The sequence below is a fragment of the Lytechinus variegatus genome, chromosome 5, assembly GCF_018143015.1.
Source record: "Lytechinus variegatus isolate NC3 chromosome 5, Lvar_3.0, whole genome shotgun sequence".
Classification (NCBI taxonomy): Eukaryota; Metazoa; Echinodermata; class Echinoidea; order Temnopleuroida; family Toxopneustidae; genus Lytechinus; species Lytechinus variegatus.
The window spans coordinates 32,758,323-32,780,790 of record NC_054744.1 but is presented as its reverse complement, the minus strand read 5'-3'; the positions used below and the strand labels follow the sequence as shown (position 1 = coordinate 32,780,790).

Genomic DNA, 22,468 nt, shown 5'->3' with positions numbered 1-22,468 from the left:
ACTTGACATACAAAAAGATATTACTACTACTAATAAAAACAACCTCAACAAACTAAAGAAGCATTGTGTACACGACTTCGTATTTTAGCTCCGCATAAGAATTTGATATAAATACAATAAAGTGGACTATTATGATACATTCAACATAAAACATTATGCAGGACCCTGTGTTGTCATGGTTGTGAAAATTATGTGACCCTGGCTTGGTGGTTGGACTCGGACACATATTATCTCTAAGGTCTGAAACCCAATTAGCCATGGGCCCTTGTTATTGTCCATGAGGCTGGGAAATATGTCATTAATAAGAATATGATTATAAGCCAACATTTCTATCACTATTTTATGAAAAAAATATTGACCCTCGAAAAGACCAACTTTGGTCTCGACGACATTTATTTGGCCGAGGGCAAAGTCTTTGACGTCTTGTCCTTGACTTTTGCATCGGACATCTGAAGTTATTGAACTCTTGTAATGAGGGCCTGGCCTTGTCCTTGGCCTCAGATATAGAGATTCAACTCAGATTCTACTGTTATCATTTACCTTTTTTTGATGGTCAAATAATTTATTTACTTGCTATATCTAAATATTTTGAAATTTTAAATAAACGAAAGGGTTACTTGTTCTATAAAATGTGTAATACATGATTAACAAGATCAATTATAGTTGCCGGTCAAATTGCTGGTCAATTGAAAAAAAAATGGACCCGAAAGCCTGTTTGCTTGCAAAACTACTCTTAACATGAAATTTATTCAAAAATTTCACAATGTATACCGTAACTAAATGTATCCGATAGGTTTTCCAATGCCCACCATAACAGAAATTCCTAATTTAGCGTTGGCCAAGGGCAGTAAATTGCACTTACAAATTTTAGTTATGATGAAGAATCAATAAAAGTGATACAAAGTTCCGTACACAATCAATGCAGATATTGACAGTTAAAAGATGGTCCCATTGATTAATATCTTTTAACCTTCATATAGCCTATATCAGGTACATGTATTTACGACAAACTAAGTGCCATTTTGACGATTAAACTTGAGCTTCAACGTTGTCATGGTCGTAAGTGGCCTGCATAAATGATGTCCCCCTGATACCATCTGCATTACCAACACTGTCCTCGCCGATCACTGGCTGCTCATCCGGCTGCCTACTACTGTAGGCGGTGATTGGCAGCTTCGCTGAGAATGATTTCCGAAGATGTATCATGAAGGCAATGATGATAACCGCAATAAGGAGAAGAAGAATGATGATGATACCGGCGATAAGGCCAGGGTTTTCCCCAGAACTCCCCGACCTCGTGGATGTTCCATCACCATCTGTATTGGCTGAGGGAGGGATGATTAAAATCTTGTGTATGAGATTTTTCATAATAAGAAAAAAAAACCCACACCGATACAAACAATTATACATGTATATAGTAGAAGATCGAATATTCCAGATCGCTGTTTCTAAACTTCTTACAGGAAAAAATAAAAGGAGGTATCAAATTAATGACCAGTGGACAGTATACAGCATCATTAATATATATGAAATATACAAATTGATAAAATGTATAAAAGGCTTTCTAAACCTCTTATACTTGTATTTATGTAGTGTTAATCATGTTAAATACATTATATATGTATATTTTAATGATATATAGTATCATGTCTTATGATTAGCGCTATAGATAATGATAATGTTAATTATTATTGACTCAGCTTGAGTTATTTTGTAACTTGTAAACGTATACTTGTAAAGTAAATATGAACACTTACCTTGTCCACACTCTCCCGATAGCGGAGTAAAATTTACATCATCAATGGCTACAATCCCATTGGATCCACCTTGAATGGTTGTCGAGAAAACAATCTGCATGTTATGACAATTTAGACAAATTGAATTATAAATTAATATAAAGTCTATACCATCAAAATTAATGTGAAGTTAAGGAATTCAATTTTCATTTGCGAGCATTGGTCTTATGTTTACGGTTTGCTGCTATACTTTTAGTTTTTTTGTAATGCCCGCTATTTTTACCTTTATTTTATTTTATATTTTGGGGGGAACGGAGGCTAAACGTACTCATCGATTTTAGAAATAAAACCTACCAAGAAAATAACGATGCATTCGACTTGTTAAACTGTTTGTATTTCTTATTGTACCTATGGTGTTTATTTTAGGTATTTCATGGGAAGATGTGAGCATTCTCCGTTTATGGTTATTATTATTATCACCCTTATAATCATAAACTATTGTCAGTTGAATTGATTTGTACACTTTAATCTTCTAAATATTTTGATGTCTTTTTTTTAAAGGGATGTGAATTAAAATGAATTAATATTGTTATTATTGCTATTTTTATTTTCATTGTCACTTTCTGTGTATCAACCATCATCATAAATATCCTTTAGTTTCTATATTCATCAGTGTGTGCATGATTTTGGATCAGGACGTAAGCAAAAACTGACCCTGAAAGGTCCGGTTACCGAATCCGAAGGTACCTTCCACCCTTCGGTTACCCATTCGAAGGCTGTTGTAATCCCGCCAAAAGTCCCGACAGTACTACGCCGGCCACTGGTACCTTCTTGTACCGCTATGTTTAACTGCACCCCGTCGTCATTAAGAAGCAAAACTTTCGCTGTCAAGCAATGATCCCGAGCACGAAGCTCGTAGGTATCAGAATACATGACCGGAGAGATATTTCTTGCATTAGACATCGAGTACATGAATGACGTCGAAGCTGCAACAAACAATAAGACATAGATATGTCATCATGTATATGTAGTACAAATCATAATACTAGCTCCTATTAGTAACTTTGTAACGCTGCATAATGACCGTGACCTGTTGACTTAACAAAGCAGCTGCTACGCGTTTCTGTACATTCAGAAAATTACTGCAAATGCCAATTTGGAATTATCCAACCTGGGTTGACGGCAGCACTGTACGGACAAATTTCTTGCCGTAATGAATGACGTCATGGCTGGAATTCGAACCTACAGCCATTTCATTAAAAACAAGAAGGAACATAAAATGAGTTAGTATTTTGATTATGACTAATCTAATTTACATTAATTTAACTTGTCAGATAATTAAATACCAGTATAAAACTGTAATATAGGCTTTTACTGGTAGGACATCTTTCCAAGGATATTCAGTATTAGATCCTCTGCTTTTTTATAAATGAATAGTGTTCATCCATAATCAAAACAGCCATCGTCTTGGTAACAAGCTCCTTCTTCCAACACGCCAAGGTGACCAAAGTTCTTCAACCATGACACGGTTCTTGAAATCACATCTCACTGGTATTCTAAAAGAAAGTGCCTCTACAGTTATCCTCTTTTACATTTTCACAGGATTTCATATCTCATTTAATGAAATAAACTTACTTATATTTATAAGAGGTGATGTTTCGACAGCTAACCTGTCGTACCATTGCCAAGTAGGGTAGGTGACATCATTTTCTGTACGTAGTGTGTAACCGCAATATTCTAAACCATGTTCGAACGTGCATCGACCTTCAGTGGGATATCCCTCACATGGCTGACGTAAGAATGTAATATCATCGACGGCAAGATCCCCCTTAATGCTGTATCCTTTGTACCCGTCAAATCTAATCTGAAATGAAATTTAATTTTTTAAGAAATAACCATCAGATCGATTTTTTTTGGGGGGAAGGGGGTTGGGGTTATCTCCTTGATAATCACTTACATATTAAATCCTTTAATGATCACGAAAAAACAAGCAAATTCGTTAAAAATGAATTTAACTTGATATAAATTGTATCTGTCGTACCATTGTTGAGAAAGAGGTGAACCTACATGAAGTCAAATACACACGTACACACCTGTTATGTCATATATTAGGTAAAAAAACTAAAAAAAAACTCATGAAATATGGTATTTACATACCCTTTGCTGTAATTCCCTAATACATGTAGTATTATAAATAATGATTGAAAAAATAAACAACAAAATTAAATCAAATAAAGTATTGAAATCAAATAAAAGAACATAAAGAAATGAATACAATTTAAACAGAATCAACATATACAAACTAAAAAATATATAAACAAAATGAATATTCCCAGCATCCCTAAATTGGGTGAATCTTGTTGCACTCTTTGCTAAACGCGAACGAGTGGGCGTTGCGCATACAACAAAGTGGTGCATAACATATTGGATGTAATACCTCGAAATCGGAAAAGCCTGTTGATGATGCGGGGATATCAATATTAACTGGTATCCAACGATCGCCTTTGTTACCGGTGACCCGGAACAGCTCGACCAGAGAAGACAGTCCTTCCAATTTGAATATAATTCTGAGTGTACCAATGTCGCCCTCTCCAGTCGCATGGTAATAGAATCGAAGGCATATGTCCGTGTCCTGGCTGTTTAACACAGGAGATACGAGACTAGCGCGGTCTCCTGGGCGTTGAGGTAGTGAGGTCTCGATGTACATGTAATGGCCTATGCGATTTAAGAAATGAGAATTGTTTTGGGGAAGACACTGTCATGAGAGTAATACATGTAATCAAGAGAATAACATGTGTCTAGGTATATCCGAAGTCTATGCCACCACATACATGTACATCCTTTCCCGGATGTTTCGAAATTCATTCCAATCTTTTAGTTGAATTAGAAAGTAATAGAAAAGTTATAATCATTGTAAAAATAAATATCTATATTTTATATGCGAGTTTGCTTGAATAGAAGTATAAAATACTTTTGAATGGATATATTAGTACCAATGTTCTTTTGCATAAATCATACCCAGAAGAGTGTTTCATCAAATTTGTCGTCAGGTAAGTCGCCATTGATGTTAATTGGATGAGAGGAACACGTGTTTGCCCGTTACAAAGGGAACTATCCGAAAAATAGGCTTTGTCGGATAGATCATCCGACAGGTTCCTCCATGAAACCCTACCAGACCTACCTTGTGGTGTTCCGAGTGTGTGGTCTGCATGTGGCCCGGTGTTAGTGCTTCCGGTTGAACCCTGGTGCCAGATCCAGTCAAAGGCGTCTGAAGATCGCTGGGTGTAGCCACACAGCGTCCCGTTCTGCTCAAAGTCACAATCGGCTCCCCATGGAAGTAGGGTCGGGGGAACTGATGAAGGGTTTGAAGAAGAAAGTAATTATTAATGGAAGAGAACCCCTAAGCAAAGTTATGTATACTGTAACTTCCGTTCCCGTGGCGAAGAATAAATAGTGTAGTGCTTAAGAACTGTACATTAATAATATTTCATGGGTGTATGTTGTTCCTGAAAAGGACCACCGTAACTGGACCTTTCGAAAAAGTGTTCATTGTCGTCTTTAGTAGAATAGAATTTACTGCATATAAAACAAACAATTACTAGAATATCTTTGAAAGAGCTCATGATGACAATTGCAAGATTCAATTCTAACCATTACAAAATACTGATTGATGAACTACATTAGATGCATGTTCAATTCATTTTTGACGTTTTAAAAAATCCAAAATATTCATATAAGCCTTTTGTAACTTGCACTGAACTCCAAAAGTTAAACTATCATTTTGGATGTGTATTTCTGAATAAAACATTTATACCACAGCGGAAAATGGAATGTACTTGAATTGCTTTATTTTCCCTTCACGAAATACATATGTGTATTAAAATATATTATGAAGCATGTCAATCATAATGTTTCATGAAAATCAAAGGTAATAACGAAATCCTAGCACGGTCCGTGCGCATGAATTATCCATGTTTATTTCAATTCTCGTCGAGTTTCATGTTATCATGGCGTATATGAAATAAGCCACAATCATACCTTCCTCAGGGCACATTCCGGTAACCATTCGGATATCATCGATAGCAATTTTCCCCGATGATTTGAATCGACCGACATTTGCTTGGAACAGAACCTAAGATAGTATTCATTTATAAAATAAAAACGATACAGATAATTAACGCAAACCACACAAATCATAAGTTCGCTTCCTCAAAGGTCTGACTAAGTATAGCAGTTAAATTATGTGTGTGTACATTCTGAAAAGTTACTGCATTTTTTCAGACCACACCCAGCTAAAATGAATTAAGCAATGGACGAGATTACGCGGTAAATGTCACTTTCACTTTCTGCATAACATTAACATGTGCATGGCATTGTTATCCTCTGCAAACTGTCCGGATTCCACCAAACAACCTACTATACTTTACATTATCATGAAATATATCAAATTTGGTTTATATTAGTTGATTTTATTCATTCTTAGTGATATCTGCATGCACAATAAAATGGTGAACACTATTTATTTTAATAGTCCCTTTTAAGAATACATAATAATAATTCCAAATCAATATCCTATATCGATTCATGAGCCAATGTAAAAATGAAATGATTCTAAAAATCAAAATTAGTCGAATAATATTTCATTATCTTACATGAAAGTGTTTATTTGACCTGGGTACGTTCATTCCGTAAAGTCGCCACTCATTGGCTATATTTCCATAGATTGAGAACTGTGGATCTAATGAGGTAGTCGCTCCCCAAGGTCTGATGTAGATGTTGAGATAGTCCACGTTATTCCCGTACATAAACGCGTAGAACTGAACGCAGCGAGGGCTGTTCGATGCCTGTAGAAAAGGAGAGACCAGTATGGCTCCTTCATTCCGGTCAAGACTTATGAAGAGTGATGGGTCGAACATCGCGTAGTAACCTGAAAGGGAATCAGATTAAGCCATCGTGGGTTTCATTACGTCTCCTTATCACTGCGTTACCTCAACTACATGTATTTTGTAATTAGAAAATGGAATAGAAAAAAAAATGTGTCACCCCCCCCTCTCCAAAAGCAAATGTGACACACCTTACTGTTAAAGTTGCTTTGCTCGATTAAAGCTAAACTTACCAGTAGTGATAGGCAATTCCACCAACAATATCCGTCATGATTGAATCATAAGGCTGTTGAATATAATTCAACCTTCCCGTTTCTATGCCTTGTCGATTATCAGGTCATTGAGATATTTAAGAACTTCCCACTGCATCTGAGGCTACACAAATACGAGGATCGAGGTAGACGTGCAGACATAATATATTTACAAAATGTTTATAGTCATGATAGTTTGATTCAAAGTTTCCAAAATCATTACCTTCGCTTGTCCCAAGACTGTGGTCCACTTGTGGTCCCGTTTCAGAACTTGCAACATATTTTCCCTGTTCTCTTGCCCAGTCCGCCTGGTCATTTTCATATTCCTGTTCGTACCCGCAGAAGCCAAGCTCAAAATTGCAATCCAGGGAGGTCACCGCCGTCGGCGATGTCGCCGGAAGTGGTGGAACAGTGCTTGCTGTAGATCAAAGAAGCCATGTTGGAAACCAAAAGAAAAAAAGGCAAGGGGGCACCATTAACGTAGTCAAACCAGTATTGTAGTCAAGATGTCGTCGAATAGGGATGCGGAAGCAGTTCTCGACGCCCAGGATATATGCCATGGGAAGAGCCTTGCCGATCATTGTCCACATATACAGGTAAATGAAATTGCGAGGCCAAGTTAGAATATTCGTTTTACTGCCCTCTACACGGTAAAAACAAACGTATTTTGAAGGATGAATCTATTGAAATATAAAGCTAATCACGAATATTTAACACGTGTGAAACCAGACTAAGACATGATTAGAATCACGAACACTAAATTACATTTACGGTAATATCAATCATCATTACAATGATGATTCAAGATTCCCGTGTGATAAGGCCCTTAGTTATTATGGTAATGGTTCGAGCTCTTTAGGGAGAATGTGGCAGCCAGAGCAGACAATTTCAAAAGAGTTAATATCGTCATATTTTTTTCCTTTTCCAAAGGTAATGAAGGGCCCGTAAAATAAAATCGAAATAGCATTTAAAAGTTTTCGTTTTGTGATAAATACGAGTAGGTAGAGAGCGAAATGGTTTATTCCACCCTAACAACTCACGTATTGGGCACGCTGTGCCTTCGTAGAAAGTGATGTCATCAATAGCAACGTCATCACTTACTGCATCACCAGGAATGGCTTCAAAGACAAGCTGTAGAAGAATGATAGATGCTATCATGAGAAAGATACTGTGCCATCAGCAAGAAAACAAATGAAGACATTGGAAAAAAAACGTTTATAGCACGGTCTTTGAAGAAATATGATGTAAGTTATTTCATTTTTTTATATTATAAAATATCAACGGAAAAGTTGATGCAACATCCTACCCTATAGTTATTTGTATTGGCTGGAATATTAAACGTCGCACGATGCCAGTAGTTTCCTTGGTTCCCCGTTATCGACCACGCAGGTGAACTCGGTAGCACCACCCCCTCCAGCTTGACGTACACGTTGAGCGTCTCGGTATCCCTGCCGTAAACGTGGTACCAAAACTCGACGCATGAAGATGCACTTTGGCGCTCTGCGACGGGAGACAAGAGGCGGGCTCGATCTGCTGATGTTGAAAATGTTGTGCTGGATACATACATGAAGTACCCTGTAGAGACAACCGTTTAAATATCTGTAGCAGCATGATTTATATTAGGGCTTTTTGTTTTTATTCATGATGATGTACGTTTACTAGAAGTTTTTGGAAAATTATATTTTACTGAATAAGTATCATATTACCATCATCATTATAATTATTTTTAATCAATCATTTTAGTTGCTTGGTTGTTGCTCCAATTTCATTCGGATCATCAATATCATTTTTTTTTTTGACTATAGTGCACATTTTTTAAATTTTCCATAACAATCCATTTCTAATAGATTTATTGTAATAATATTGTAGTTATTGATCTTATCATCGCTACAGTGGTCATTATTACGACCACCATGGTGGTGGTGGTGGTGATTACCTTTTTTACCTGATTGCTAAGAAAGCATGAATGCTTGTAAGCAAGCGATTAGAGGACCGACGGCTTAAAGTCCCCTCCGAAGAACCTGGTACTGAGGATTAATGCCTTACCAAAAGGCACTAGCGCACCAAGTGGGAATCGAACCGGGTCACCGGAATACGAATCCCCCGCTCTACCGACTGAGCTATCGCGCCTCTCCCATCATTAATATTCTATCATACGTAAATTACTAATCCATCACAAAAGATACAAGAGGTGCCTTTAAAATGAAAAGTTGTCTGATAAATATGAGAAGAATCCATGCTAGATATAATCATATTTATCAATATTAGGATTAATAGTCGAGCGCGTACAATGTGAAACACATCTTCACACAGTTCACTATGCGAACACACACTGTATAGAAGTGTCCACAGGCTTAAATTACTTTAACACTTTAAAAAAAAAAATCACCCAATATTGGGTAAAATGAGAACATGCATTTCGGTTGGGTAAAAAGATGCCAAATATTTTGTAATTTTACGCAATGGTACGTTGAGAGTTGCATTTTAAACATGCATTTTGCCCCCCCCCAAAAAAAAAAATACCCAGCAAACATGCATGTTCCCTTTTTTTACCCAATATGGGGTAATATCCTACTCAGTATTTTTAGAGTGCATAGTAAATCTCATTTACACATAGTCTACTATCATGACTATGTGAACGCACTGATGGAGACCTGTACGTAATATTGAGGATATGTCTAACCCATATGCCATAGACCTATATACATATACCTTTATCATGTTTATTCTATCTACCTAGTTCATTGCCAATCGAATGGTCTGTAGTTGGCCCTGTACTTCCCGGTGATGCACGATTTGTCCATTCCCAGGAAATAGTGCTAGTTGGATCCAGGCTGTAAGAACACATCCCTTCTTCTTCGAAGTCACATGATATATTTCTTTCATTTCCGATGTTATCTAAGCAAACAATACAATTAACATGATTAAGCTGGAATTACAAGGCATTAAAACATTCGGCACATTCAAACTTATAATACTAAATTACATTAAAGATCTCTTAGTTTGTTAATTTTTCTATAAGGATATCATATCTGTCTGTCGTTCACTGTTAGTTCCAATTAAGTTACATCAACATCCTCAATTACAACATTTAAAAAATGCACTACTAGTATATATTTAAAAAAGAATATAAGTCCTGACGTATGCGTCAAATGATCCTTGTATAAATTTCGCATTGTTATGGGTCTGTCAAGAAAGTTCGATAAATTGTAGCATGGGTGCATGCATGGAATACTTACGAAATCCAGGGCAGCCATAATTAGTAATCTCGATGTCGTCAATGGCAATGCCGCTAAAACTAGTCAAGCCACGCGTTGCTTCGAAGACAACCTGTCAAGGTCAATCATAATTATGTATGATGCATATCCAGGAGTTCATGATGGGTAGGACACAGAAATCAGAGTAAAGATATAAAAGCAAAAGACTTGACAATTATACAACACATTGTTGTTTAAAAGATATACATTGTACGTAAAAATCCTGAAAATTTCCACGAACAAAGTAAATATTCAGTGAATTGTCATTAAATACTAATACATGTACATGTATATTTTGATAGCTTGAACAGGACATTTGTAGAATAAAGTCAGCCCCCTAATTTTTAAAATATTTTCTAAAGAATATTTCTGAATGAATAAGAACAAAAAATCTACTTCATTTTGCTTTCGAAGTTTTAGCTACAGAGTCCTCGTATTTCGTAATGTTCTAAAGAACACGAAATAACTGGTTTTTCAAACAGAATAATATTGTACAATCATATTTTGGGGGGTATTTTACATGTTTGGTAATTTGCCTGTAATTTTTTTTATCATTCGTAGTGTTTTGGGGACAAAATTATCACTTGTAGCCCAAATTGACATTTTTTGAAAAAAAAACTACCGTTTTAACACAATTCGGAGGTAACGATATCTATTTCTCGGAATTTACGATTTCATTTCCGGATATGCAGATTGCGGCATTAAGGACAGAATATTAACGTTTAAGTTTATTAGAAAAAAAAGTTATGTATGGATAACCAAGAATTCGAATGAGTCCATTCTGTGTTGTGGACAGCTATGATGGGTATCATTGTAGTCGATTTTATATATATATATTTTTTACCACAGGGGATCCGTATGCCTAATCGTAACATTGAGGTGCCTATTCTCGAATTTTACGCCACTATAATAATTTCGAATTCGGTTTGTGTAGTACGTCCCCATAATTCTGATCTTCATAAATTGGCTTGCCTCTTTGACCCAACAGGATACATTGCTAATTACTCTAAACTCCAATGATTTGAAATAAATCCAGATTGGCTGTGAATAGTGACCAGCAAATTTTGAAATTTGAATTCATTTTTAATCTTAAGGATTAACTTTTAAATCTCAAAATATGTAAACTCACATCTTTTAGATTTATATTCAAATCAACAAGGTTTAAATCGAAATCTGATATTCGAATTTGGAGTGTAGGGTTAGTTTTTAGATCGTAACTCTTACACTTTAAAGCATTTTACATAAAAAAAACCGAATGCTCCATCACTTTTATTTAAGAAAAAAAGCCAAATCTTTTTTCTGCTCCATCTATCTTTGCCTTCTAATTGTTTTTTTTTTCCCCAGATATCCATTCTCTAATCACATACAAAAATTGAAACCAACATTGCGGGTTTTATTCATTGACCAATTTTTAACATGTATGATTGATTAAACGGGTCTAAAAAAAAAAATTATAAAATTTTTAATAAACGTTACATATTACACGATACATAACTGTTTCGTGAAGCCTTAGTAGGAATAGGTATATAGAACGTCACAAAATCAGGGATATTTTCCCCAAAGTAAGTTCTTAGTTCTGCGTTGGTCGACTGAGTAGCTATTATTACTGTTTTCAGTAACTCGTGATTTTTAGGGGTCCACACTAGACTCACGCTAAAAATAGTCCGCACAACACAATAAAAAATGCGTTAAAAAACTATAGCACAGCCGCGTTACTTTTAAGGAAACCCATAAAAAAACTAGGGCACGTGGGCCTTGCACTGGTCTGATGCAAATAATAGCATCGCCAACATAGCCCAGGCCTTGGGCGGGCTATTTTAGCCCACGCGATTCATTACGACTTAGCTTGGGACTGGTGCGGATCAGCGATTTACTGAAAGCAGTATCATTTGATTAAAGGAAATTCAACAAATTTAAAGGGACGAAACAGTACATCATAATGAAAAATGAACAAACGTACAATTATTCATCATCTTAAAAAAAAATCGAAATAATTAGTTAGGATGGTAAAAATATTAATCTCACGTAAAAATCTTCGGGCGTGTTCAGTTTCACTTCTGCCGCTTTCCACTCTTCACCTCTCTCTCCTGCTATCCCCCAGATTGGTTTACCGAGGTTTAAGGAACTTTCATTGCGTAGGTAAACATTAAGTTCACCAACTCCGCTTCCATGCATGTAGTACCAGAACACCACACAAAATCCCTCGCGGTCATTGGTCTGAACACCACGTATTGTGGGCGAGATGATGCGCGCCCTCTGGGCTAAGACGTTCTCACTTCCTTCTATATAGATGTAGTGCCCTTGATTATAAAAAAAATATATAATATGGAATAATTTGTTTTTATCAAATACCCTGCATGGTCTGTTGAAAGATTTTGAAAATGCGGAGAGGTGGTGGGTCATTACCATGCAGAGCCCAGTAACCGATTTTCAATAGGGGGTGCTGGGGTTTTGTTCAGAGGATTGTTTTCAGGAAAAAAATGACAAGCAAAATAATATTAGTAATAACAATAACAGCAATGGTAATAATGGGTTTTTAATGTGAATTGTTCCCAAATCTTCTTCATTTAGAAGGAAACACCCTTCTTTGGGCTTGTCAATCTGATTTCCAAGTGAGGCTGCGTATGGGAAATAAAATACGCAACACCCCCTGAAAAACCTTGTGGGTGATTTACCCCCGCTTCCCAGGGCCATATGACCATGCAACAAATCGCAATAAGATGATGAGGAAAACAAATAGACATTCCTCGTCCAAAAGCGTCCCAATAAGAATAATGGTACAGCTAATAGGATGCAAACTTAAGTTTGACCATTTCAGGTAGATGTAAATTGAAATGAAAGAAAAACTTTGATAATCAAGGAGTGGATTTTCATTTTTTTTTGTTCTCTCAGTCATTATTTGTAGGATTGTTATAATGGTTTTCTTCATCGTAAAGGGGCCACCGAATCCTGTACAAATCATGAAATTTATCATCTGGTTTTGACTTTTTGCATGATCACCCCCTGCATACTTTCGGCTCAGCCCCCCACATTCAAAATCGTTCAGTGGTCCCTGCGTCATTATTGTTAATTATCTGGAACCCGCTTCATAAAAAGTTACAAGGATTACATGTCTTATTTTGCCACAATGGCAGCTACCAAGGTAGCAAGGTTCAGTAGCTTATTGACTCAGGATTCCAATGGTACTTTTTTTAATTGCAAAGCTGCCATTTCCTGTAATTCATAATGAAACGGGCCCTAGAATTTTAGCCAACCTGATGTATTTCCATATGTATGATCTTCATTGGGTCCTGTAGCAACCGTTGGTGTTCTACTCTGAATCAATAGGAAATCAAAGTCATCTGTCTGGTCTTGCGCAAAACCACACATTTCATTCTCGTCGTTTTCGAAGTCACAATTTAGATTTTCTGTGAAAATTTAATAAAAGAAACCCAAGTGAATCTAGAAAGCTTAATTTCAAGAAGGACGTGAGAATTTGGAATATTGCTTAGGGTTGACAAAAATTGATTACAAATGTAGGTTTTATTCCAAATATGAGTTCATTCCCAACAGCTTTATTCGAAAAAAAAAATCCACATAGTAATTAGGAATTTGTTAAGCAAGCCACATTTCATAATGCTATGGATTAAGATCTGTGGCTACGAGTTTACATCATAAATGCAAAATATACTACTTTTATTTACCCTTTTTCAACTTCGTTTGGAATAAAACTCCTCGTTTTATATTGAATGATATCCATTGGAAACATAAAGAACAGAAGAAAACATGGAAGAAACACATGATTATAATTACAATTCATTTTATGCAGTAAGAGCAGACACCCTCAAAACATACGTTTGTATTCAGATGGATATGCAGATACCTACATGTACTTGCAACCATAGGTTTTCCAAACGAAATGAGAATGAATGCTTGATCTTTCAGAAATAATATTTCAACATTGCCTTACCAATCGGACACGCTCCATCAACAATATTGACGTCATCAATTGCAATGTCGGATAGTATGCCAGAACCAGTGATTGCTTCGAAGATAACCTGTGTTAGAACAGACAGTTGTAACGGGAGTTGGTTAAAGGAGAATGAAACCTTTGGAACAAGATAGCTTGTGTGAAAACAGGAACATCAAAGAAACAGATTAACGAAAGTGTGAGAAAAATCGGACAAATAATGAGAAAGTTATGAGCATTTGAATATTGCGATCACTAATGCTATGGAAATCCTCAAATGACAATGCGACAAAGATGTGTTATGTCACTTGTGAACAACTTTCCCCATTACTTTAGTATTATAAATTGCCTCTTTTATCACATCTATCCATAGATCATGTGTTCTTTCTGTAGGAGGGCATGTGATACAGATTTTTAAAGAATACATCATGGATAAAGAGTTTGTATCACCATAACAAAAAGCAAAGAGAGACATTTTGAGGGTATTCTATAGTCCATCATATGGAAAGTTGTTCACATGTGACATCATACATCCTTATGAATATCAGAAAAAATGAGTTGCTGGACAGAGGCAGTTACACAACTCATACAAAGATTCTTGTCGTTTGATTGGTTGAAATCCATTAAATATTTGATCCATTTTGTGTTACATGCAAATTCATTTTCAATTGCGAGGGAATCGTGCATATTTGTTTTATTTTTTCCATTGCAAGATTGAGACCGCAGCTCAATGTGTACTACTGATTATATGACACCTACATAGATCCTTGTTTTTACTTGGTTGTTTGATATCGATCATTCAGCCCATTTTGCAATGACGTCATCAACCGTGCAATATTGGATCCATTCAACGTGCCATTTTGGATCATACGATTTTGTTGCAAGCGCGCACCGAGACAGCAGGCACCGCAAAACTCGTGTCTGAATATTGCATGTTGTAAATTTATGGCAGTGAGTCCAAACTTCGCGCGTGTCCATACTTCGCAGACGGTCATTATCTAAAAAAATAGCCAATATCCTTAAAATCTGACATCAACGTAAAAAACAACCTAAAATTACATGTTGTTGTTGTTATTTTGAATAGGCCAACTAGTCAGTTTTGACTATTGTTGCCTTGTAAATATGCTTTCCTTTTTTCAAAACAGAATGATTTCTTTGTTGAATCTATATCAGTTAGAAAAATAAAGGAAAGATAGGAAACAAAAGTTCTTAGGAAATCGTGCAAGATCACCTCTCCTGCCCTGTACAGTACGTTATCCTGACAAGCCCGCTCGAGGTGCATTTCGAGGGCGCTTCAGGACTTGGTGGAAAAAAAATTGTATTCGTTTTGTCTCTCAAACGTGAGCAGGGGGCGATATCCAATACCTCGTCGAACTTAATTTGAAATTCCGCAGGTGAAATTTTTATGTCAAATCAGATCAATATCAACATTAAAAAAATATATAGTAGAGTAAATACTGACATTAAAGGGCCATATGATAACAAAAAAAAAGAAATGTGCACACATAGACTAATTAGATGAAAACACTTTCGATTACATCATAAACAATTACCCCCCAAAATATGAATTATTGTGTACACCTTGTTCAGAAAAATATTATGGTCACGAAATATAATGATTTACTACAATTTACATGTAGTTCATCTTAGTGTTGAGTACAACCTGTTGTAATGGTTGCCATCCTGGCAACCAATTTAGTGTAAGTTTCTTTAGGATGAGGATGAGTTCAGTATTCATGAAAATATTGACAAAAAATCGGCAAATTTGTCCCCGTTAGCGACCGTTTCGAAGAAATCTGATATTCTCAACAAGCATCACGATATCACCATTTTGCAAGCAGAAATAAAAAAAATGAGAGTTAAATGTGGTACTAACCACGTCTATAGCATTTTGCCGTCAATCTGATATATTTCACTTTTTAAACTTGAGTTTTTTTATTCTCAAAAACGGTAGTCTGCAGAGTTAGTTACACTTTTTCAAAACGGTTTTCCAGCGGAGCGCGCATTCGCCGATCGGAATAGAAGTTTGAGATCGCGATACCGGCGAAACCCCTTGACCTACTTTACATTTTCATCCATGGTTTTATAGTTTATGATCTTGCCGTCAATGTGGTAACTATTTCTTGAATTGGATTTGTATAAATTATGAATATTCTTTTCAACAAATTCAAGCCTGATGAATTTTGTTTGAAAAGTCAGAGAAGTTTGAATACCCCATCATACGCGATAACCAGCAGACAGAGCTCGCACTGCACGACCATATTTTGAATCGAAATTCATAAATTTCATATAAAATCTATTTTATGGGTCATATAAACCGAATAATGAATGTTCTTTTTACCCGTGCAATTGACAGAATACTTTATTCGATCATGACAGATTAAATGAATGGTCAATTCAACTCGGCTACGCCTCGTTCAATTCATTATTTGTATACTATATATTATTTGTGTACGTATATGTTGTATGTGTGTGTGTTTAAGCGTATCGAAGTAAGCGTTTTTAACAAGGCAGACTGTGCGCACTTAGATTGATTCAAAGTTCGTCGCAAAAGAATGAAAACAATTAAATGCTTAATAATTGGGGACAAATAATCATGTTATCAGAGAAAAGTAGTTGCTTAACAAAGACAAAAATATTTTAGTTCTATTTGCTTCTTTTCTTGTATTTTGTCCAATAACATGATTTAGAAGAGGCGTATAAACCAAATGATGCGTTTCTTCATTCGTCCATTATGTGATTTATCCACTCTCGTTGAGACGGTGTTCAACCCATTGCATTCAGCCTAACTGCATCGTGCAACAGATTGGACAGAGCCTCAACTCGATTGAGAATAAATTGCATCATGAACTCAATGACATGTGCATTCTGTATTTCAATCAATTATTAACAGAACAATCATCAGACAAACCAAACATAGGTAAAATGAAGTTTAATATATCATTCCAAATTTCTGAATATTGTTATCAATTTATGGCAAATATGACAAAGAAGTCATTTTTTCTTGTTCTGCAAACAGGTACGTCCCAGTCACTGTATTTGTAAGTCAATATTTAAGTACAATTCAAATTTTCTAACGTTGTTATGCTAACTTGGTATAACCAAAGGTCGAGAAAAAACTGAATCCATTCATTTTTTTGTCTGAAAAATGGATTGTGTAATTTCACATTTCTTAGTGGATATTCTCATTCATCAGTGTCTTCTGTCGTTTGTTATGAAAAAAAATATGGATAGTAGAGATGTTTGTTTGACTAGAATGGACCTTTAAACTTTAATCATGTTAAGTCGCTCTCACTCTTCATGATTAGGTTTGGAAAGAAATAATAGCATTTTTTTAGAACATTCTAACTTATAGAATCTTAATTATCAAAGTGCCAAATTAGTGATGTGAATACTAAAATTGCAATTTCAGCCTCCCTGTGTTGTAGGAATAAAAGCAAAAACGATTAAAAATCGGAATAACGTCATTATTGACTGCGACTCGAAGCCGATTTGAACTTTGTTCCGTAGAATTCTAATTTTAGCATTCCTAACATTATGCAAATCTGTTGGATGAAATAGTTTTATTTCAGAAATAAAACTGTTTTATCCATCCGTCTGGGAACATTGGTAAAACCACGTTACATGTATAACGCGTCTTGTTAAAACAGGTCGTATCAGTGAGCTTAGACCCATCTCCTGTTTAATCTTGCTAAACAGTTGCTATGTGGTATAACTGTTAGAAAGCATAAACGATTTAATACAGTAATTAGCCAAAATAGCCAAAATTTGGCCTAAAGTTAATGGCAATTCAAAAATTGTAGGATTTACTTGTTTAGAATAGCCTCACAACCATAAATTTTACCTGATCAGAACCGGGTGAAGGTTCCAAGGTGGCCAGACCTCTGAACCATTGTCTGCCTTGGCTACCTGACCGACTCCATACTGGATTTGAGGAAATTACGTCAGAATATACTCTGGAAGAAAGGATGGAGATGCAAGAGATATGTAAGGAGTATTTTCATGTGCAAGTAGTTTTGTTGATATGGAATCACTTTTCAGAAGAATAAACGCATGATAAATGGATGCAAACGTCTGTGACAATGGTAATAAACGAAGAAAATCAAGTTCTAGAAAATCATCAAGATAAAACTCGTATAACCTTTAGTGTAATCTATATAAATATTTATGCAAGCTAACCTTTCGTACGCTTACCCCCACAGGAAAGGTGCGTCATGGGTGGGTCAATTATTACATCAAATTAGTGACGCAGGGTACATTTACTGTACTAATTTGGCGCGTCACAACGTAGATCGTGGTGGGCGTCAATGTCAGTCACTTTACCTAGATGAGTCAATATCTATGGATCTGAGATAAATGTTTCTTTTTCTTTTCTGTAGCAAATCAAACAGTGAGTATGATATTTCCTTAATTTCATTAAGATTTCTTCAAATCAAGAAATAGTAATGATGTTTACTATAATAATGACAATGACAAAGATGATGGTGATAATGATATTAATAAAGGTAGTTATATGACATGTTAAAATGAAGACGATGTAATGATATTTGTAACATATATAACAATGTCATAATAATTGTAATACTATGATATGAATTACAATAATAACAATGACAATATTTATGACAGTAACAATAAAAATAATTTGCAATTATAATAACAATGGCTAGGACAATAATATTGGATGATATACACCTACCGAAGAGAACCCATATGTTCTCCATGCATGTAGTAATAGAATTGAAGACAGCTGGTCTGCAAAACTGGTATAGGTTGACCGATCAGTCGAGAAACTAAGCCAGGCGTTTGAGGAAAACCAGCATTGGCGTAGACATAGTATCCTTGTAATAATAAATTTACGATTGGATAATACATGACAGTACAATAACCTAGCAAAACTAATAAGCACAAAGCAACATCTAAACAAAACATCACTGCAAGACTTATGCAATGGCACCGCTTCTATGAAATGATAAATATACGCTCTAGAAATTTTATTAATATCAATACATTTATGCAACCATTTAGCCCATTAATAACCTTTTCCTAATTAAAAAAATCTGGTAGTAGGCCTACTCATATCGTCTAACATCCCCTTGGTCTAACATCACGTAGTCTTTCTGATTATAATTTTTTTACCAACCATTTTTTTAGTGCAACCTAATAAGCGGACAAAGTGGAAATTTGGACAGTACAGAGTAAAAGTCAATTCTAATATTTTGGGTACCATACTAAATGTAGTGTGGACAAGGGACAATTAGACCAAAAGGGTTCAGCCCACTAGCGTACCTAAGGGGGGGGGGGGAGACTGCCCCTGACGAGTCACAACTCATACAAATGATAAAATTACTGCAACAAATTGTGGTTTTGTTTAATTCATATTCAACACTTGTTACGAAATTTCATTGATTTGTCTGTATTATCTATTATATTGAATATGTATTGTTACTTTGATTATATTTTGAAAAAAAAATGTTGAACGGAAATAAACAAATCTAAATCTAAGGGACGTACCCCTCCCCCCGAGTCACAACTGATCCCTGACGAGCCACTAGTGGCCCCCTCTTTTGAACTTGAAGACATTTTTTTTCTGGTACGAAATCCTTATTTTTTATTTATCTATTTTTTTTGCTTGTCAAACTTTTTTGGCGGACTAATTCCCCCCTTTGGAAAATCCTGGGTACGCCACTGGTCCAGCCCATGTAATTAGACTGTCTAAGAAACGGTAGACCAAATAATTGCAGACCAAGATACATGTGACTATCAAGGCTGTTCCAACCTCTGCCCAAGACACACCTTGTGATGTTCCATGTGTATGATCTGCATCTGGCCCAGTGTCATTCATAGAAGATGCACCATTAATCCTAATCCAATCAAAATCATCCGTTGTATCCTGTGTGTAGTTGCATAGGTCGACATCAAAGTTACACGGTGCTCCTTCACCTAAACGCAAATATGTTGAAATTCGCATAAAATTTTATCGTCTCTTCATTTTAAGGAAAACAAAATCAAACCTACAAGGTGCAGTAAGAAATACGCGCATGAATAGGCACCTTAAAGTTGAATTTGATACCTCTATCCGTAAAAAAAGACCTGAGAAAGAAGTGAAATCCATTTATATTTTCATGTTTCTGCATTTTCGAAAATATATCTCTCAACATTCACTATGCAATGCGTTGTTCTGATCCTCCTAAGCAAAGGCATACGAGAACAAAATCTAGGTGGAATAGTCCGGCCTTTTAGATTATGCGTAATTCCTAGTGTATATGTAAAGATCTTCTCATCTATCTTATATGTCGTGGACTTGCTCTTAATCAGAATTCGAATAAAGACCACAAGTAATTATCACTACTATAAAAAAATATTCTTAATAGAAAGCAGTAAAATTGTGTTCATGTGTTGCGATTCCGGTGAAATTTTTTGAAATATATGCACTCTCTTAAGATTTAGATTTTTGTACTGCAAGTTCGTCTCTTCTGGATTTATCAGCCTTGAATTCATAGCTTGACAGCCATATTATGTTTACGCATTCGTCCATTTACATATCTCTTCCATTCGGAAAGCACTGGTCTCAAATATGAATACATGAGGAGGAGGTCCAAGCAAAATCATACCTACAAGTACATAATTTAGAAACTATCAATGACAGTTGCAGTCCGATCTAAAATAAATGCAGATTATTACAAAATGCACGATGTGACATACTCACCAACGCGGCAAATAACAGAAAGGCCAATGAATATAAACAGTAACGTCAATGCCATCTTTGTGGGCTGTACTCGATTAAATGCGATATTAATTTTCATCATCCATGCTTTTTTGTATACCATAATGCCAATGTGTTCTGGTTCCGGTCGATCAGCAAAACATAAATGGTTTAGTCAAGAAGGCTTTGACCGTGCGAAGGAGTGATTCAAGCTACGTGAGGCTAAGAACAGGTAGACAATGATCATGCTGGGCCCTAACACTTGCCGCACCCAATTCAATTCAAATAAATTTCCCAGCGTGTTATCTTTTAGATCTCCTTTCCTTATACATAGCTCCTGCAAGGATTGTTTATCGATAAAAGCTGCCATTGAGCTAAAAAATACTTTTTTCCTCAGAAAAGATGAATGAATGTATATAACAATGCTATTTTAAAGGCGAAACTGACCTTGGTAATAAATACAAAGCGGCCAGAAATGAAAAAAAAGACTTGAAAGGAAACAGGAGGGGGGGGGGTGGTTGTATTTTAAGGCATACCGTAAAAATAATTTGTGGGGCTATCTTCTAGAAGCTAATTTCCACCAAAAGGGCAGTAATAATGTACAAACCGCATTATGATAATTTTGATGTTTCAGTCATTTTGAGTGGTGCAGTGTATGAAAACTGTACCATAAATCGCATTGAATCATACCAATTTGCAATTTGATTAAATTTATGCATGTACATGTAGCTTCAATTATTACACCTTAGCTTTTTAAACTTTGAAGTTATTTTCATTTACTTCTATGTTAGATTATTCTTTTATTCATTCATCATTATTATCATTATTCATACATTTATTCATATTTTGTTTATTTATTACTTTATTAAATTATTTATGAATTTATTTATTCTTTTTTTTGGGGGGGATTGATTGTCAAATTTATTTAAATGATATTGCATGGAGGAATCGTTTTTATTTCCGGCTGGTGTGGGAGGGGGATGGGGTGTGAACTTTGATTAATAATGAAATAAATGATTCCCCATTTATCAGAAAAAATACAAATTTCTCTTTGTTGACCTTATTCTTTCAGCAAGCATATTTATTATGACTTCTAATTCTTTCGTTTGCAATGTAATCCAAAGGTTTACGTGCAACCAAATACCATGCAGCGTCTAGTGAATGATATAATGCAAACAGTATACACATATTCTATATATAGACCTTCTATCATTGGATAGGCAAATAAAATGCAGCACAAACATCGAAAGTCAACATCGAATATCATCTCTTTGCTCTTTCACTTTTATTATGACGTATATTATTTCTATTTCTTCATTCCTTCCACTCCTTGCCAGAATCTTATTGACGTACATTTTTGCAAATAATTGTTCATTCTTTCACTTGTTCGTGATTCCGGAAGATGCGGCCAATGCCATTGATAAAGTAATAATAGAATCTGTACCTAACCTACTCCATGGAAAAAAAGAAGGAAACAACACCCACTTAAAAGTAACAAAAAATAATAAAATATATAGAACAAAAAATAATTCGGTAAAATATAATTAAAACATATTTTTGCTTGAAACGCATACTTTCTGTTATCTTATTCAGAAATATATAAACAATCTGAGCTGAGTAATACAAGACAAAAAGTATATTCTTTTACTTTTTCGTAATTCCGGAAGATGCAGTCAACGCCATTAA

General features: G+C 35.5%; 1 protein-coding gene across 1 annotated transcript; it reads right to left on the bottom strand.

Annotated features, from left to right (window-relative positions):
* Positions 1–994: 994 nt before the first annotated feature.
* LOC121415950 (MAM and LDL-receptor class A domain-containing protein 1-like) lies at positions 995–21,048 on the bottom strand. Its single transcript, XM_041609358.1, has 20 exons — positions 20,786–21,048; positions 19,873–20,019; positions 18,776–18,917; positions 17,921–18,032; positions 14,077–14,164; positions 13,382–13,534; positions 12,153–12,427; positions 10,110–10,200; positions 9,607–9,768; positions 8,177–8,445; positions 7,911–8,001; positions 7,094–7,288; positions 6,389–6,663; positions 5,775–5,868; positions 4,918–5,088; positions 4,174–4,451; positions 3,372–3,600; positions 2,451–2,722; positions 1,758–1,851; positions 995–1,325 (listed from the first exon to the last, which is right to left on the bottom strand). Exons 1-20 carry the CDS (start codon positions 20,904–20,906, stop codon positions 1,030–1,032), a joined length of 3,555 nt encoding a protein of 1,184 aa, XP_041465292.1. The 5' UTR covers positions 20,907–21,048; the 3' UTR covers positions 995–1,029.
* Positions 21,049–22,468: the final 1,420 nt, after the last annotated feature.

Bases quoted from the DNA above. Each gene is read 5' to 3' on its own strand.
- LOC121415950 (XM_041609358.1), bottom strand. From the start codon at position 20,906: ATGGTATACAAAAAAGCATGGATGATGAAAATTAATATCGCATTTAAT. The intron at 7,289-7,910 runs GTGAGTTGTTAG...TTTGATCTACAG, and splicing joins AGGCACAGCGTGCCCAATAC to CAAGCACTGTTCCACCACTT. The intron at 6,664-7,093 runs GTAATGATTTTG...ATTCCCTTTCAG, and splicing joins CAGTCTTGGGACAAGCGAAG to GTTACTACGCGATGTTCGAC.